Genomic DNA, 19,920 nt, shown 5'->3' on the forward strand with positions numbered 1-19,920 from the left:
ACGGAGAAGCAACCGGCTTGACATGAAAATTTGCAGTAATCTGTGTGATATATTTATGGAAGAAGGATTTTGCAAATGGTTCATACCCCTTATGTTAAAGGATCCCTTCACTGGAAAAGGCTGCATTGAAAAAGGTACTGTTTTTCCCTTGTTTGACCTTCATATTGATTATATTGTTGTTGTCACTTAACACATTAAAATAAAATTCCAAAATTATTAGTGAAATGGGTACTGTAAGTACAAAAACATTATACAATTTTTCCTTGAATTTTTAAAACATCAATGAGAAAAGAATTTTAGATAATAGATAAATATTGAGTGAACATGTTAGCATAATTTTATTTTCAATGTTGGTTACTGCATAATAAGATTTATCTCCCTTTTGACAAAATGCAAGTGGTGGATCATGATTATTTTTAAAACTTCTACATAAATGTTTTGTACAGTCATGGAGTTATTGATATGATTTTTGTGTACATGTATTTCATATTATATCTTCCTTTTCAGGCACGTAGCATCAGCCCCCCCCCCCCCCCACCACATTAGGATTTTGAATTTTTTTTTTTATGCTTGTCAAGATGTTTTGGATGAATCTGCCCCCCTCCCTCCCCCCACACACACACTTTCAAAAACGATGCTGCATGCCTGGTTTTCTTTTTAAATTAAATTTCTTAAGAATAATTGCATTAGAATCTTTTGAAGCATTTAATTTCTAAAACTCCATGTAGTTATATTGATTTATTAAATTGAGTGATATTTAAATTTGACCTTATTTATTTCATTTCACTGGGCAGATCCCAATCATGATGCACATATTTTAAGTGTACATATTTGATATGTATTTTACATTATCAATAAATATATTTCTGACAAGTTTTAAGTATCTTATAATTAAAAAAATCATTTGTTCTGTATTTTAAATATAAGAATTATTGATTTTAAGATCAGAAAGAAGGAGAACATGACAGGTGTGAAAAAAATATTCTGCTTGGTGACACTTACTATGCTTGGTACCTAATTCTACCAAAGCCATATCTCATGAGGCCCACAAACTGCAGCCGAGGAGAAATTTAACCCAACATGCATACCAAGACCAGAAGTGAAATAGAAAGGTTCTTTTGTTGAATAAGGTGTGATTCTATTACCTTTTTTTCACTGAAGGTTGGGTATTTTCAGTTGTAGTGACATTTAATTTTTCAAATTATCATGGCATTTCACATACAATATATAACAGAGCATTCATATGCTTTAAGACTAAATATTTTAACATTACCTGAAAATTTCAAGGGAAGTATTATATTACATTTACTGTACTCTCAATCAAAAAACCTGAATAGTCTCCATTACTGAATTATAAAGAGTTCAATGTCACCTGGATGTGAACTGCTCTGCTTATACCAAAATCATCATCTTTACATCTATATGCATGTAACTCATATTGGACTCATAGGCATACAACAGGGTTCATACATGTATACATAAATATGTACATGTTTTCTGATTATGTCCATTTTAAACAAAATTTGTAGTCAAAACTGTTAAATATTTGAAGTGAATTTGAATTAAGTTCAGTCCCAAAATATGACTATATTTGTCTTTATTTCACATTTGTTGTCTTTTTGTATACATTTTATCCATTTTAATTCACAGATTTGCATGATACAGGAATTAACTGCCTGCATTGTTTATTTGTAAAGGACTTTGAGACACTGAGAAAGATGAGTATTTGATGACAACAAACCTCTAAGCCTCAAACACCATGCACCAGGAGAAGGAGGACAATTATTGTGACATTTAATCTAATTTCTTCATCCTAATAAGCTTAAAAAGTAATACACATTAGACCCCAAAAAATTGACATTTTTGGGTCTCTCTCTCTCTCTCTCTCTCTCTCTCTCTCTCTCTCTCTCTCTCTCTCTCTCTCTCTCTCTCTCTCCTGTAAAACTTTATATTTGTACTTTTATAATATAAAAGTTGAGATTTTCATCCAAATATGAAATACCCAATAAATATACTACAGTATACACAGAATGTTACACAAAGATGACTCAATTTTTGTTTATCACTGTTTTTAGGGGTAAATGTTATATTGTTGTGTTTTTTAATGACAAATTGTTGTCTTTAATTACCCATGTTAGATTAAATATTTAATACCTTTATTTTGTATGTTTTTGTCTATAATGTCCTTGTATAAAAATATGCATTAATACTAGTAAGCCTCTGATATAATTACCCTTTTATTTAAGGCATATTTGTCTTTCAAGTTAAGTTTACATGGAGACAAATGCAGTTATCATTGAATACAAAATGTAAAAAAAAATCAATTCTTTTTGCTTCTTCCTGTCCAAAGGTGAAATTTTATATAAATTTACATAGTTGAAAAATCACCCACTCCTTTCGATTGTCTCATTTTACATGTAGGATATGTAAAAGTACATTTTACATAAATTAAAATAACATCTGGTATAATTAGTACTTTTGAAATAAACAAGAAGCAACAAAATTTTTCTTTGTATTGTATTTATGCATCAAATAAGAAAAACATGTAAAGTTTGAACATTTTTTTGGGATTTCTTATCTGTCTCCTACGGCGGCGTGGAAGGGCCAAATGAAAAAATAAATAATTCTTATTTGTTCGGACGAATAAGTTATTTGTTCGGACGAATTACGATTTGTTCGGACGAATTAGTTATTTGTTCAGACGAATTAGGATTTGTTCAAACGAATTACGTATTTTTTCGGACAAATAAGTTATTTGTTTGGACGAATTAGGATTTATTCGGACGGATTAGGATTTTTTTGGATGAACAAGTTATTTGTTTGGACTAATAAGTTATTTGTTCGGACGAATAAGATTTGTTTAGACGAAATAGGGTTTGTTCGGACAAATTACGTATTTGTTCGGACGAATAAGTTATTTGTTCGGACGAATTAAGATTTGTTCGGAGGAATTAGCTATTTGTTTGGACGAATTAGGAATTGTTTGGATGAATTAGCTATTTGTTCGGACAAATTAGGATTTGTTCAGACGAATAACTTTTTTGTTCGGACGAATTAGGATTTGTTCGGAACGAATTGCGTATTTGTTCGGACGAATTAGGAATTGTTCGGACGAATTAGCTATTTGTTCGGGCAAATTAGGATTTGTTCGGACGAATAAGTTATTTGTTCGGACGAATTAGGATTTGTTCGGACGAATTACGTATTTGTTCGGACGAATTAGGATTTGTTCGGACGAATTAGCTATTTGTTCGGACGAATAAGTTATTAGTTTATATGGGAGTAATTTAGACTATCTGCTCTGGTAAAGATCGATGTAGATGAAAGGGGGGGGGGGGGTCAAGCCACCCCTTTCCTTCAAATGATAAATTGCTAATAATATAGACATAGGTGTTATATTATCTGATATGTATGCAATATCTGACATATCTGTATCTGACATATTTTGTAGTCAAGCTCAGTTTTCAAACTCTATCTATTTTAAAGATTGGGGTTATACTATCATGGTGCCATGGGTTTCCGATAGTCTAAAACTAATGTTAACCCTAATGGTTGTCTCTTTAGTCAACTTTGAATCTATTTCATTTTTAAAATCAGACATAGCATCAAAAAAATTGTCGATACAAAATCAAAGTTCGTCGTCATCATATGCAGTTTCTATTTATGAATAATCTGGATGCCGCATTCGACCATTGAATATAGGCGTTAGATGTTTCCGATAGTATGATTCATAAACAATATTTTTCAATAATAGTTAAGAAAAATGAGATACAACCTTTTGAAAATATTGTATGAAATTGTCAATTGTTGTGTAAGCTTTTATTTCACCTTAAATCGTCCAATTATTTTAATTTTTTATTCAATCAGTTACATGTATGATCAATTGTATGATAATTGATAACGTTTTTATTTGCGCTCCTAAGATTCCAAACAAAGGAAAACTTTACAAAGCCATATGATAATTCTAACATGTAAATACGTCATCAGAGGTCTATTTGACGGACGATAAGTATTTTTATCATTAAATTCTATTTTTATTATTTTTTTATATTACAGTTAGGATGTTGGGTTATTTTGCTGACTTTATATTATAAAGTATAAGTAAAAATTAGTTTGTTTTATAAGTCACTTAAGTAATTGTGCGATCATTACAATTCCACGAAGAATATCAGTTAACTTTGATCGTATACATGTATATGTATAAAGTTAAGGCGAAAGATAATTTCGTATGTCCAGTGTCCCAAGTAAACAGGAAAATGACTAAATTTTCAATATAAACATCGACAAACGAAATCCACCTGCGGAATCATATATTTATGACTATTGGAAACATTTCTTCTGGCATTGCGCGGAAAAAAAACTTATAGTTACCAAAGAAAAAAACCTGCGCTGCCTAGAGTTGGCATACATCTATACGCGTAACTAGAGCCGGGGTGGTCGTGGGGCCTTGGACCCCCATCCCGCAAACAAAATTATCTCTTAGACCCCCCCCCCTCCACCCCCACCCCGGTAAATATTTCTGGATCCGCGCATGATCATGTAAACTGATTAGACTTTTCACATTTATGAATCCATGATTATGACATCTCTCTCTCTCTCTCTTTCTCTTTCTCTCTCTCTCATATATGTACCACTATTAATAACTTATTCATCCGAACAAATCCTAATTCGTCCGAACAAATCCTAATTCATCCGAACAAATAGCTAATTCGTCTGAAAAAATATCTATTCGTCCGAACAAATCATAATTCGTCCGAACAAATAACTTATTTGTCCGAACAAAATCTAGTTTGTCCGAACAAATCCTAATACGTCCGAAGAAATAACTTATTTGTCCGAAGAAATAACTTATTCGTCAGAACAAATAGCTAATTCGTCCGAACAAATCCTAATTCGTCCGAACAAATAATTTATTTGTCTGAACGAATCCTAATTTGTCCGAACAAATCCTAATTCGTCCGAACAAATCCTAATTCGTCCGAACAAATAGCTTTTTCGTCCGAACAAATAACTTCTTCGTCCGAACAAATCATAATTCGTCCGAGCAAATAACTTATTTGTCCAAACAAATCCTAGTTCGTCCGAACAAATCATAATACGTCCGAACAAATAACTTATTTGTCCAAACAAATAACTTATTTGTCCGAACAAATAGCTAATTCGTCTGAACAAATAACTTATTTGTCCGAACAAATAGCTAATTTGTCCGAACAAATCCTAATTCGTGCGAACAAATAACTTATTTTCCGAACGAATCCTAATTCGTCCGAACAAATCCTAATTCGTCCGAACAAATAACTTATTCGTCCGAACAAGTAGCTAATTCGTCCGAATGAATAAGATTAATTTTTTTCCATCTGGCCCTTCCACGCCGCCGAAGTCTCCAGCTACCCGGGTGCGTTTGAATTTTATTTTTATTAAAAGCAGGCATCACACTGGTAGGTCTCATTATTTTTTATAATGGTTGAAAAGGTAGTGGAATAAGAAAGCAGAATAAGATTTTCATTAAATATGATTGCTTAGCTTACTTTTTAATAAAAACAAGAAATTACATGCAGGACGGCATGTACGAGGGTCAATCAAAAAATACGAAGACAATGCGGCTGTCTATCATATATTTTTCATGAAAGTCATACTTAACAGATTAATCTGTGCACCAACACTTATGTTATTGATATGCGAAGTTTTAGTTCATTTGATGAAACGGTATTTTTGTTACCCCTTTTTAAAACAACATGTTTTGTCACCACGGCGCACGGTAACATTCAAAACATGACGTCAAAATTAAACACGCACAGTTTATAGATATACCCCATCTTTATATCACGCTTAGTCTCTTGTGCCTTTCTTCTTATAATCTAAAATGGCACTGAACCACTTAACATCTTATTTGCACACATTTGCTCGAGAATCATAAGTTTTTCATTTTCTAACCGTGTATATCTTAGTTTACAGTAAGGATAGCCCTGAACGTCGGTTGACGTTACTTCTTTTATGACCAAATATTTACAGATATTCTACTCTCTTTCGGACTGTTTTATATTCAAAATACAATGACTACCACCCCCACAAAATTTATTACAGTTAAACACAAACTTGCAAATAATTGTTGACTTATTTTTTGCACCATTGTGCATTTTCACAGCTTGTATCGGCTTTTTCCTGAGTTAAATCCATTTTATTTGTACTTCTCGTTGCGCCGTGACGTCCGGCGACGTCGATGTTTTTAGTCAATTCTAAAGAGGACTATCTGACTTTAGTTACTAATATCTGTTCGACAAAACAATATATCCCTTCATTATTTGGTACATAGAATACCATGACTATACTAAATTTGAAGTTTCAATATAATTTGGTTTTAAGCCAAATTTATAGAGATAATACTTTCAATTATATGGTTTATTGTTGACATAACATAAATTTTGACCGTGCGCCGTAAATTCATTTTTGCAGGATTACATTTTAAATAATTCTTAGATGTAAAGAAATTTATTTACTTTTTTTCCTGCAAATTGTCTGAAAGTATTGTTAAATTATGTCTACCAAATTTAGTAATGTTTTGACGTTAAGTAACATAGCTATGACAAAAGTCTTCGTATTTTTTGATTGACCCTCGTATATTTGTCACTAAAAATGCTACAATTCATCCAATTTATCAAAATAGGTCAATTTTTAGTGTCGGTGATACTTGTTTTTAAATATGTGTGAGAATTGACACAAGGAAATTGCCACAATGTTCATTATATCAGGTGAAAGATTTCAAACCCCTGCCTTTTATGAAAATCAATACAAAGGATATACATACAAGGGTATTTCTATGTGATGTGGTGCTTTTATAATGATAATATCATGTAGATACATGCAGTACTGAATAAGGTTTCTTATTAAAAAACAATTGACCTCTAAAAAATTAAGTAAAAATGTTTTGCTGAAGAAGAACCATATGAATCTATGTTAAATAGAGTAAAGTGGAAATGGTGGGTTCACTTAAATGACCATATATTTTTTAAACCTCAGTGGAATTGGCAATATGGGGTATACTTTTTCTAAGAATTGCATAAGCTTTCTTATTCTAAGACAAGATGTCTTTTCATAGAATGTTGGTGTAAGTTAAACCCTATAAATTAGTTAGAAATATTTTTTGAGCCTTTGGACTGTGTTTTATGATACATTTACCTTATTAATTTACATATTGAAAGGAATTTATAATGGTATTTTGAAGCTATTACATTGTACTTTAACAGTGTTATACAGACATCAAGAAAGAAAAGGATTTGGAAAATAGCGGACTATATAGGATGGAACCCTGGAAATGATATTGATGTTCAACATATAATTATATTAATACTTCACTAGATTCAAACTTATTGAAATCCCAAAGCAAAATCTTTTTTTTTCTTCATATATAGGAAGTAGAAATGAATTGTGGGTAACCAAGTAATTACCAAGTGGTTAACTCAGTTAACACAGTGTTAGCTAACCAATGCGTTAAATTACTTTGGATCAACAGAATTTAACCACTGCATTAGCTAATCACTTGATTAGGACTTAACATGTCGTTATCCTTAACACCGTGTTAAATTCAACCACCTTTCGAAAAACCGGGCCCTGACCTTATAAATGCTGCCTAGTTGGAACATGCCCTCCTGGTCCTTCAGTCTATGGCAATACAGGATTATAAAATACAAAATGTCGTTTCCATTCGTTTGAACCAATAATTCCTCATTCGAAAAATTCTTGTAGACCTTAATGAGAGACATCCAAGTTCGGTGTTAACCATACCATTATTAGAATTTGATTTCAATCCTAAAACACACTTCAAAAACTTCATAAAACTTTTTCAATATCATTAGCCTGGTTTAATACACACACTTCACAACCATTAAATAAATGATTTTACATATGTTTCAAAGGAAGCCATGAACGGTTCATTATTCAAATACGAATCATTTGCTCTGGAAAGCATGGTTAAGAGACACGTTTGCCCTTGTTCTGCTGACTTTTTTTTTTAGTTTCTAAGAACTTACAATTTTACGGGGATATTGCATCTATGCAGGTAGAGTTATCAACAACATTTAGAAACTCTCAATTGTATGACCAATGTCCACTCGTATGCAATCTATACCTTCATTCCCGAAAATAACAATGGACTTACCTTGCAGACTTAGCTTACTGAATAAATACTGAAAATTAACATTGCTCTTAGAAAATTAGAAGAAATAGCAAAAAGTTTTGTGCTGAGGATATGCTATTCTTAGTTTTCTTATCCAATAATAAGATATTGTTTTGCAGCTTGTGTTGCTGTCGTTATTGCTGTTCTTTTAGTTTCTCTTAAAGATGTCATACCTCATTTTTTCTCAAATAATGAGTGAGTATGTCAATATTTTAATGCACACGTACTTTCTTATAATATCTGCGAGTTTCATTATGAATATTCTAATATTGACCAACAAACCTGCTTCAGACTGTAAATTATAGGCCATTACAATCGATATTGGTTTTTCAATTACACACTGTTAATCTTACGCAATGTGCTATGGCTGGACAAAATTATCTCTTTTGTTTTAGGTAAAACAGTGCCGTTAACAACTTTGATATCTATACTACTATATTAAAATAATAGACTCAAATTTTTGAGCTTAAATACCGATAAATCGAAAGAGTACTGTCTTTTGTTTTATATATTTTAAAGATCATTGGTACTAGAATTTGTATTTATTTTTTTCTCAATCAAGCTTCGTTTATTAATAATCAACGAAAATTCCTCCAAAAATTCCGGAAATCATCTAAATTTTTGGGGATTTTACTATCTTGCGCATGCGCATTACATTCACACTAAACCAGGGGAGGCTCTTTATTTTATGTTTCAACAATATCACATTTGCATGGATAAACTTGGAACCGATAAAATAAATGCATGTTAATTTTTATTTGAAATTTTTTTCTGTTCACCAAAAAAAATACGGGAGATTACTCTAACACAGTGGATTTACTATTAAAATTCCCGAGAGTTTCGAATGTCAACATGGGGTGTAAAAATCGTTGTTGAGATACGTTGAATTCTGCAATTATAGAATTAAAGTTTTCGAAGAAAGGTATTTTCAGATTCAAAACGGTTTGTTGTGAACAATTTGACTGTTATTTTCAATGCCACTTTATTAATTTTCTCCAGAGACATAAATAGAATGTTATCTATGTCTCTGTTTTGCTCCAAAATCGTTTTGGAGCGGTTCTGCAATTTTCTGCGATTTTCTGCTTCATTACGGGTATATGGGAAACATTTTAACTGCGGTGAAGGCCTTTCCCGAGACACAGTTAGATTATTCCAACTCAGCAGAGTGTAGTGAAATTAATAGGATTATTGTAGGCTTGGTTATGCAAATGTCAACAATATACGGTGTTTCGATGTATCTATTTTGTAAATGCCCGATATCATATGCTATGTCAACCCGTGCGTGCACGGGTCAAAGTCTAGTTTTTCATATAAATGATTTCTGTAAATTTCATCAGAAATACCAGAATTACTCGTATAGACTTCATCATGAAGGGTAGAATAAGCCACCTTTTCTTATATACCTAACCATATTTATTGCAAGGAACCAAACATAATAAAAGATTTATAGAATCACCGATAAATATAAATTTTCCTTTTTAACGATGTTTAATATATTATAGGGCGGTTGTATCCATGGCGACATCCTTAACACCTCTGTTGGCAATATTCAAATTTTTCGAAATTTATCAGGTAAATTAATTAGACTCTCCTTTCATCAAATAGTAGCATAAATATCTTTGTAATTGACTTCCCTGCTTTAAATAACGAGTTTATACACCTTTTTGCTTTATATTACGTTTGAAGACATAGTAACTTATGAATTTTGTAACTTCTTTTCTAAGATTATGTGCACAGGAATACTGCGCGGAATTGGTTTCCAGACATATGGGGCTGTCGTGAATTTTATTGGCAATTTTCTCATAGGGTTTCCAGTTGCCTTATCCTTGATGTTCGCATCCCCTTTACGTGTAGCAGGTAATTGGTGCAGTCCACTGGTGTCTTAACCCGCATATTGTGGCTTTCTCTTATTTTGTTTGTAAACCAATGTTCACGAAGAGAATTAATTTAATGTACTATGATTTTTTTAAGGAAAGTTGTGGTAGAATAACACACAAACTATTTTAAAACGTTTGACTTCATTTCGATCAGAAACCTGTTAGTGGAATAAACAACACAATTTTAAAATACAGATTATTCAGGGACGATTTATTGAATTTGTCCGTACATGTATTAGACAACAGCAGACTAATTAAAAAATTGTCAGAGGTAAGACGGTGTTAGTGGTATTCACTATTCAAACTGGATGCTTCTGTTGAAATTGTTTTTATTTGAAAACTATCAACGAAAATATTGCATACCTCTGCAATATGATAAGGTAAACTTCACTTTATCCTTGAGACACTTAGAGTGTTCCTGCGCACTTCATTTGAAAGTATTTAATCAAAGCTGTATATTGACAGGTGCTTGGTGGGGTGCAATCGCTGGTGCTGTAGTACTCTGTGTGGCCTTTACTATCAGAATCAACACTGTCGACTGGAAACAGGAGTCTATAAAGGTTATTCTTGATTTAACTTGTCATTTATAAAACTTTGCTAAATATAACAGCCAAAAAACAAAAAAAATTTAAAAAAAATCACATCATTGTTTCTTCTGTGTGCGATTTCACAAGTTATTTAACATTATAGGCTAGAAAAAGAGCTGGTATAAAAATGGAAGACAATACATGGATAGGCAAGTATCATTTATTTTTATTTTCTTATAAATCCTTGTTATTTCTGTTTGTTTTTATGGGTTGTTCGATAAGGGGGAATAACAATTCTCTTTTTTGCAGTCAATGACGAAGCAGAAAGTATGCAATTGGGTGACCAAACTCGGGAGATTAAGGATTACAGATCATTTGATACCTCTGTCGAAAGCGGAATAGTCTCCTCAAACACACCACCAAGTTCAGCTACCAACAACTTTGAGGTCTATAGTAAAGTGGTCACACTAGTTATTGTTAGCTTGATATTTGCAGGTGGATTATCTCTTCGATTGTATGTAAATGTTTGAAGTGTAATAAATTAATAAAGTATGGAAACAATGTCTTGATAGTAAGAGTTTATTTATTTATTTTTAATTAAAGTTATTAGAGGTGATGTTGATGGTCTTATTGTAAATCCCTAGGGGTATGAATCACTCTATCATGGTGGTAACACGTGATTCATCAACTGCACCACTAACACTTTTTTTAAAGAGGCCGATTTAAAGATTTTTTGCGTAAAAACTACAATGGAAAAACCCTTTATTTTCTTTGAAGAAAATCTACAATCTAGTCATTTTTAGAGGCCATTTTAAAATGAAGGTACGTTTACTATAGGAATATAAAAGAAATTGTCATTTTCCCAATCTAATTTAAAACAGAACTTTCATCCGCTCTCCGGTTGTCTATATGTCGCGACATTTGGAAAACCAGTGAGCGGATGGAAGTTTTAATTTTATTAGATTGTCATTTTCAGCACTTCAAAGCAGATTAAAACAATACGACAGTTGCCATTTTCCTCGAATTGAGATTTGTAATATCAATTTGTTTGATGTAAAAAATACTAAATTTTACCATCTAGTTTTAAATAGGGTGATATAAAAATAGGAGACAAATGTATAAAAACGATGTGTTTTAAATCAATACATTATAGGTTACTGTTGATCTTTCTCACCTTTAAATGAAAATTCAAAATGAATAGAATGAATACATTCGCGTTTAGCTCACCTGAACCGACCTTTTCTAATCACCTGTCTAATTATCTGTCTTTAAAGGTATATAGTATTTTTTTACAGAGAGAAGAGCTGACAGAAGGGCATTTAGTCAGTCTTTCTGTCTGTAAACGTTTGTTTATTGAACTTTTTTCAATAACACTGAACCAAATTTAACCAAACTAGTGACAAAGCATCCTAATGGAAATGAAATTATAAATTGTAAACATGAAGAGCGAAACCGTTTATAAAAGAGAGATAATTGCAAAAAAGTGAACGTAGATCGTAGAGTGTGTCCAAAAACTCTCTCATGTATTAATGCACCAGAAATACCAATATCTATACCAAGGCTTGCATATAAAATGAATGTTCTATTTAAAGCAGAACAGTGCACGCAAATGGCACTCTCCGCAATTTTTCACTTTCATCACCGCTACTATCCCTTTATAAACCGCAGGCCAACTACCAGTATAAAGTATTTCGCTGTAGAGGTATCACCTGTGTGTGCATACATCTTGCCTCGCCATGTTACCCTGTGGCGATGAAATTATTGCACTTTTTTCAAGTCAGGAGATTACTTACATCATATACACAAGCCAAGGCATTATTTACAAAAGTATTTGCATATATAGAATTAGTAATATAATACGATTTAACTTATCAGAGTTAAATCCATTTATCAAAGGGAAATCATGTTTAGATTTCATCATATTAACATTTTATTTTATTATCAACTCATAAATCTAGGCGCGTATTTCACAACTAGTATTCCCACAATAATCTGCGCCTCCTGGTATTAGCCTTACCATCGGCCTTAAAGAATGTGGGCGCTTAAGATGTAGATTCGGCAGGAATCTGGGCGCACAAGGAGAGTGAAAATTTCATCAATTAATTTTGAATATTTTTCGAATTATAACCGTTATTTGGTTTCTGTTGGATGTGGAATGAGTGGAAAAATATTTGAAATGCTAAAGGTTTTAATATAATATGGGTCTAAATATAGCAACACGATGCAATTCATGCAAAATCCTACTTATTTACAACTGTTTTTAAATGATTTTGTTGTCTCTGGGTCTTCTCTCCACAAATTTGAAACGTGTAAAGGTAACATATTTCAACATTAAAAATGTCGCATTTTAAAAAAAGATGGAGAGATGACCCAGAGATGACTAATTATGTACTTTTCAAATTATTTTTTGAAGGATAAAAAACAAAGTCCATTGATATGACAGTGGTGTTTCAAACAGTACTTTATAGAGCATATATTGACAAGTCTCCGTGGCTCAGTGGTTTCGTCCTGGATTTAGTGAATACATACATTCAGTGTTTTGGGTTCAAATCCAACTGGTGGTCTTTTTAAAAAAAATCAAACTTTTTTGTTTTAAATGTATGTTATTATAACATGATGTTGAATTATAATATACCGGTATATTTTAATTTGTTTTTATTGACTTCTAGATCTGCTGTATGAACACTATAAAAAAATTCTTTTCTTATTACTAGTTTTTTAGGATAACACAATATAACTTCATTAAATAATGTTTTCATTAACATTTCCAACTAGTTATCGGTTTACCTCTCATTGCCATTTTTTGAAAGCTTTGTGAGTTTTTTAATAACCGGAATAGCCATGTACTTCGACTCTCAACATAATATATTTTTGTTGAAACCTGTACATAGCCTTTCGAGGTTATAGACATTTAAATCCCAATTGATTCGTGTCGAGGATTCCTGCAAACTTACAATCTTGTGCGCTCACTTTCTTTTGGGCTATTAGCCAAACCCGTGACGTCATTTTGTACTTGCATCAGTCATCCTTCAAAAAATTCAAGAGTAAACTATGCCAAAGAGGAAGGTTCGAGAGGCCCCGCCTGCACCACGTGCAAAGCCGCGCGACCGGAAGCGATTCGCAACAGACAGCTCTGGCTCTGATGGTCCCCAGCATAGTGTGAATCTGGTCGATCTATCTGGTCCCCAGAATAGTGCGAATCTGGTTGATTTCTCCACCTCGCCTAACCTAAATAGGGAAACCATGTCGACCCAAAAGCAACCACCAGCGCTGAACAGGGAGCAGTTGGACGAAGTGACACAGGCAGTGATTGCCGCCATGTCTAGTAGGACAGAGACCTCTCATCATCAGAATGAGATGACCCAGGATGCATCTGCAGAGTATCCAGGTACTGACATTCTACCTACACTAGCCATAAGTACCAATCAAAAGTCTCGTATGCAAAGTTACCATAATGACCTTGGGCACAATGTTTCGAATAACCTTAAGCTAAAAAAGCTAACGGCGAGTATGTTACCTTGGGGCTTTTATTTGTAATCCAAATATGTCATTTGCTGTTGTTGACCAAGAGTTGTGACTTTTATATATGTACAGCCCTCTGGCTGTTCAAGGGTCTGTGACACAAAACATCCCCCTTAGATGTTATGAATTCAATTATAAAGGTCAATGCAACAAAAGTGTATATCAATACAAACATGAGTGCATTTTGTGTTCTTTAAATCACCCCTATATCAAATGCAGACGCGGTTCAGGTTCTGATTCAACTTACAGGCCAAACAGCGTTTCAACATCCTGGCGCCCTCAGTTACCTAGAACGCAGTCAACCACGTCCACCTATGCTAGACCTGCTCTACCTAAGGGTCCCAGAGCCCCCCAAGCAATCCACCAATATAGACCTCAGCAGCATTGCTCACTCTCCGGTTAATGTCCTAAACTTAAGTAAATATCTCGCTCATTATCCAGATCAACTAGCTGCTTTTGAATTATTACAGGGTTTTACATATGGGTTTAAGCTTGGTTACCAGGGTCCACGGGTTGCATCAGATGCTAAAAACCTTAAATCTTTGTACTGTTTGCAGCGGGAAGCTATGCAGGCCGTCAACAAGGAACTACTTTTGGGGAGGGTTGCGGGACCCTTTGTGTTTTCACCACTTCCTAATCTAAGGTTGTCACCGGTGGGCATGGTACCTAAAAAAGATGGCTCATTTCGACTCATTCACCACCTATCATACCCATCTGGATCTAGTGTTAATGACTTTATTGACAAAAGTTTGTGTTCAGTCAAATATTCCTCTTTTGATGAAGCCCTTTGTATGTTAGCTAATCTGGGTCCCGGGGCACAAATAGGTCGCCTTGATATTAAAAGTGCCTTTAGATTGCTACCGATTCACAAGTCTGATTTTGAGTTGTTAGGTTTTAAGATACAGGATATGATTTTTATTGACAAGTGTTTACCATTTGGCTGCTCTGTTAGCTGTGCTTAGTTTGAGAAATTTTCAACATTTTTAGAATGGGTATTTAGGGACAGATCAAGTTGTGACAACATAGTGCATTATTTGGATGATTTTTTACTAGCTGGAAAAGCTGGATCACAGGACTGTGCCTATCTGATGGGTGTTTTTAAGGAAATTTGTGCAGAGTTAGGAGTCCCATTAGCTGACAAAACTCTTGGTCCCGCAAACTGTCTAGTGTATCTTGGCTTAACACATCTAGTATGACTGTTAAGATCCCCTCGGACAAAATTCAGCAGTTAAAGTTCAAGTTGTTGCATATTTTACAAAAACACAAAGGTACTTTATGTTGCATATTTTACAAAAACACAAAGTTACTTTACTAGAACTTCAAGAATTAACTGGGTTGCTGAACTTCTGTATTCGTGCTATCCCAGCTGGTAGGGCATTTGTTAGAAGGTTGTATGATGCATCCTGTGGGCTGTCGCGTCCTTATCATAGGCGTAGGGTTACTGAAGAATTGAGAAGGGACATTGACACTTAGTTAATGTTTTTTGAAAATTTCAATGGGGTTACATCATATAGATTGGTCAGTTGGTCAAATGATTTTGATCTCCAGTTATATACAGATAGTGCAGGTAATGCTGATTTAGGATGCGGGGCGGTTTTTGGTCATCATTGGGCATACTTGGGTTGGCCGGACCATTGGAAGGCATCAGATATCTTCTCGGACATAACATTTTTGGAGCTAGTTCCTATAACTATGGCTTTTGCAATTTGGGGCAGCAATTTGTCTGGTAAACGGCTAATAATTCATACTGATAATGAAGCCTTAGTTTCAATTCTCAATTGTAACACCTCAAAGTCCAAAAGAGTCATGTATTTGCTTAGGCATTTAGTTTTGCAAGGTCTGATGCTTAATATTCAGTTCAAAGCTAAGCATATAGCAGCGATATACAATGTTAAAGCAGATTCTCTTTCCCGACAGCAATGGAATCTATTCAAGGCCAGTTTTCCAGGAGCAAACAGTCAGCCATCAGCAATTCCTGCATCATTTCTGCACATGATTTACAGTTTAGATCCCAGGAAATTCTGAGTTATGCTTTGTCAAACAATACCTGCAAACTATATGATACTGCAGTAAATGCATTCCATTTGTTTTGTCAAGTCTATCAAAGTCGGCCAGTTTGGCCCCCATCTCAGTCAGATTTAGTCAATTTTGTGTCGTATCTATCACTGCAGAAATTTTCCGCCAACGCAATCAAAACATATATTGCAGGTATTTCTAACCACTGTAAATTACATGGCTTCCCAGAGAGGACCCAAGATTTTTTTACTTAAAAAGGTTTTGCTGGGCCTGAGCCGGAGCAATCCCCACCATGACACTAGAAAACCAATTACCTTGCAGATTTTAACCACCACGGTCCAGACCCTCCCAAGCATCTGCCATTCATATTATGAATCTACACTTTTTACAACTATATTTGTTACAGCATTCTTTGGGTTTTTCAGAATGGGCGAGTTAGTACAAAACAAAAAGCAGGATGTGGGGCATGCTATCCAAGTGCAAAATGTGTCATATTCACCACTGGACAACACAATTAAAATTGTACTTCATCATTCAAAGACTGATCAGGCGGGTAGGGGGGCTGCTTTTCAACTTAAGTCTACACATAAGATTGTTTGTCCTGTGTCCTGTATTAGGTTATATTTACAGTTGAGGCCGAAGTGTAGGGGGTCATTGTTTTGTCATATTTCAGGAAGTCCGGTGACTAGATACCAGGTAGTATCAGTTTTCAATATGTTACTAGAGAAATTAGGTTTAGACACTAGGTTGTACAAGACACATTCATTCCGTATTGGTGCAGCATCTAATGCTTGGGCGTAAGGAGCAAGTCAGCAGTCTATTGCAATTGAGGGTAGATGGAAATCTTCTTGCTTGCTTAATTATATAAGACAGTAACTCCTCTCAAAAATGTTAAGGTATTGAAGGTGACAACCTTCTCTCATGTTTTTATTTACATGTATGTCAATTTTTTTTTTAGATCATACAAGAATCTGGATTGTTGGGTCATCCATCATTAAACATGCTTTTTGTCATGCAAGAAAGTCTTGCCGGGGCACTGATTTACAGCTAGATAGACACAAGGCATCCATTTTCTGGCAGGGCAAAGGGGGCATGAGGTGGGGTGAACTTTACTCTAAGATTAAGACATTGCTTAAGGTAGAAGATCCACCTCAGATTTTGGTCATGCATTGCGGAGGCAATAGTATCCCTATGCAAAACGGGGCTAAATCAATTGAACTGCGATTTAGTATTATCAAAACCTTGGAAAAACTTTCTAGACTGATGCCATCCACCACTTTAGTTTGGTCCCAGATTCTGCCCAGGGGTGTATGGAGGGGTGGGAGGGACCAAGTAGCTTTAGAAGAGGTTAGGAAGCGAACAAATAGGGCTGTTGCATCTGCACTTAAAAGGTTGGGTGGAAAATATATAAGATATCCAGAGCTGCGCATTGATAGCCCTGGTTTGTTTGCCACAGACATGGTACATCATTCTGGCCTGGGCAATTTATTTCTGTACCGCTTGCAACAAGCACTACAAACATTCTTGTCCGACCCCACTGTGTTTGCGTCGCCTAGAGTAGGGGAAGAGGGGCCATGGCTGCGCTATGACTAATTGGGTCATAGTTAGTTACACTTGACGGTGACTTGATGTTGTTGTTATTTCACCTAGTCCGCTGGGTCTCAGTCATGTTGACTTGAGAAAAAAAGTTTTTGTGTGTTTTTTCTTACTTGGTCAATTTGCAGACCATATAACTATTAATGAACAGCATTGTTGTTACTTTATCATTTCAATCAAGGGCACTTTTTCACTCCTATAACAAGTAGTTATCTTATACTTTTATGCCTTTGGGCATTAATATTCCCTGCCCTCATGCTTTGATCTCTTTTTAATTTGTAATAGCTTAATGGTATATAATGATTAATCTCAACCTATAGCCCTCGTTCATGGGTGTAGCTTTACTGGTGGCGTAGACTATGCTGTGCATAGTCTCGTGGCGGCATTCTGGCTTACCAGTAGTGCTTATGTCAACAATATTAATTGACAGTTATTTGCATTTGTATATATATTATGGACTAGGTGAGCAAGCAGTTGAGCATCTGTTCCCAGGGCTCAAGCTTTTGCTTTGCTTGTTTTTTAGGGATGCCCTATAAGGCAAGAATTGATGCCTGGCTCCCACATTTTTAAGCAGCCATGGCCAATCATCGCCAAATAAAACTTAAAATAAAATACTGTGTAGTTGTTTATCATTGGGCGATTCCACAAACTTGTTTTGGTTTTTCCTATTTCGTCTTTGATAAATGCTTAAAATCCAAAGACAAGGAAAATAATTATACACGTCGACCACGAGTTTCAGGTGTGCAGTCTGGTGTTATGAATTCGAATACTTTAAATACCTGTGCGACGTTGCCTATTTACGCCCGGTGTTCAGCTATAAACCGAGACCTCCGGACCAAAGCTCGGACCCTAGGAGGGATTCAAATTTCTATAAAATAATTACAATGCTACAATTTGTGACATTACTATGCAATCATCTTTAGATAATGCAGATAACTTCTACAAACTTTGACTCGAGAACTAAAAGTATTTATTGATATTAAAGGGACATGGTCACAATTTTGGTCAAAAAAATATTTTTCCGATTTTAATGTTTACAATGCTTCAGTAAGGCATTTTTAATAAGCAACCAAAATGTCAGTGTCATTCATTGAATTTTAAGCGAGTTAGAGAGCCAACAGTTCTTTGCTATGTAAACAAAGCTTTTGTTTACATATTGAATGTTGACGTGAAAATTACAGTTTTAGACCTAAAATGAATTTGTTAAACGTTCAAAACTGTTTCTTTATGCTTTAAATGAATAAAACAATAGACAAATCAGCTTGAAAAAAAGTTTTTTCTGGCATATTAATCCTATGGAAACAAAAACGGGGCACGAGGCTTGTTTGCAAAGAATTGTGAGTCCTGTATCCTGCTTATAACTTTACGACATAATCTCAAATTTCATTTGTTCATTTGAAATGCATTTCTAAAGCATTATAAATAATAAAAGCAGAAAAAGAAAATTTGACAAAAATCGTGACCATGCCCCTTTAATCCTTTCCTGCAGAAAAACAATGCTACGTTTAGTAATATCATTTACGTAGGTATATCGATCATCGTGTAGGCACCCTCAAACCTTAATATCATATCAAGGTCACAGGGACCTTCTTTCAATTTATATTATCATTTATAAATAGTTAATTTTTCAATTTTGTCATCTTTGTTACGTTGAAAACAAGATAATAATATCGGGTAGTTGGTGCATATTAGATCAGAAAGTAATTGCGCTCAAAAAATTGTACATTTTATGCTCGCAAAGAAATGTAGCGTTTTAATTTTATTTGTTTGGTCTCCTTCAAAATGATTCGATTGATATAAAGAAATATGACTGCATATTTAGAAAAAAAAAACATAAAGCTGTCATCTTTAGCATTTTCCGTCACCTACATGTAAGGCAAGGGGTATGTCTTGGAGGGGGTATTTATATTTATTATTATTTTATTATATAATTATTATTTCTAATTATTTTATTCTGCTCAGGAATTTCAATGAAAGAAATGAGTTAATTCACCTATTAAGAAAAGAGAAAGAATGAAGCTGTCTATCAAAGTTAAATATTGTAAAAAAAAAATATATGGAAAGAGTTCACGGGGAAAGTTGTAGTAACAGTAAATGGAGTTATCTTCCTTTGTTTCTTCATATTGAGTAACTAATTAGTAAAGTTATATGATCAAAAGAGTTATGCATGTATTTTTATCATTTGAAACAAAAACAGTTTTTTATCTTT

The 19,920-nt window shown here is 34.1% G+C and overlaps 1 protein-coding gene across 1 annotated transcript in view; it reads left to right on the forward strand.

Moving 5' to 3' along the window:
* The window catches only part of LOC105335470 (multidrug and toxin extrusion protein 2-like), a 33,451-nt gene extending 22,321 nt beyond the window's left edge, over positions 1-11,130 (forward strand). Inside the window, exons 6-11 of the mRNA XM_034480096.2 lie at positions 8,293-8,368; positions 9,676-9,745; positions 9,898-10,030; positions 10,516-10,610; positions 10,741-10,786; positions 10,887-11,130. Coding sequence (XP_034335987.2) covers positions 8,293-8,368; positions 9,676-9,745; positions 9,898-10,030; positions 10,516-10,610; positions 10,741-10,786; positions 10,887-11,107 — 641 coding nt within the window. The 3' untranslated portion in view covers positions 11,108-11,130. The remainder of the gene's footprint in view (positions 1-8,292; positions 8,369-9,675; positions 9,746-9,897; positions 10,031-10,515; positions 10,611-10,740; positions 10,787-10,886) is intronic.
* Positions 11,131-19,920: the final 8,790 nt, after the last annotated feature.

The sequence above is a fragment of the Magallana gigas genome, chromosome 3 (genome assembly GCF_963853765.1).
Source record: "Magallana gigas chromosome 3, xbMagGiga1.1, whole genome shotgun sequence".
NCBI classification, from domain to species: Eukaryota; Metazoa; Mollusca; class Bivalvia; order Ostreida; family Ostreidae; genus Magallana; species Magallana gigas.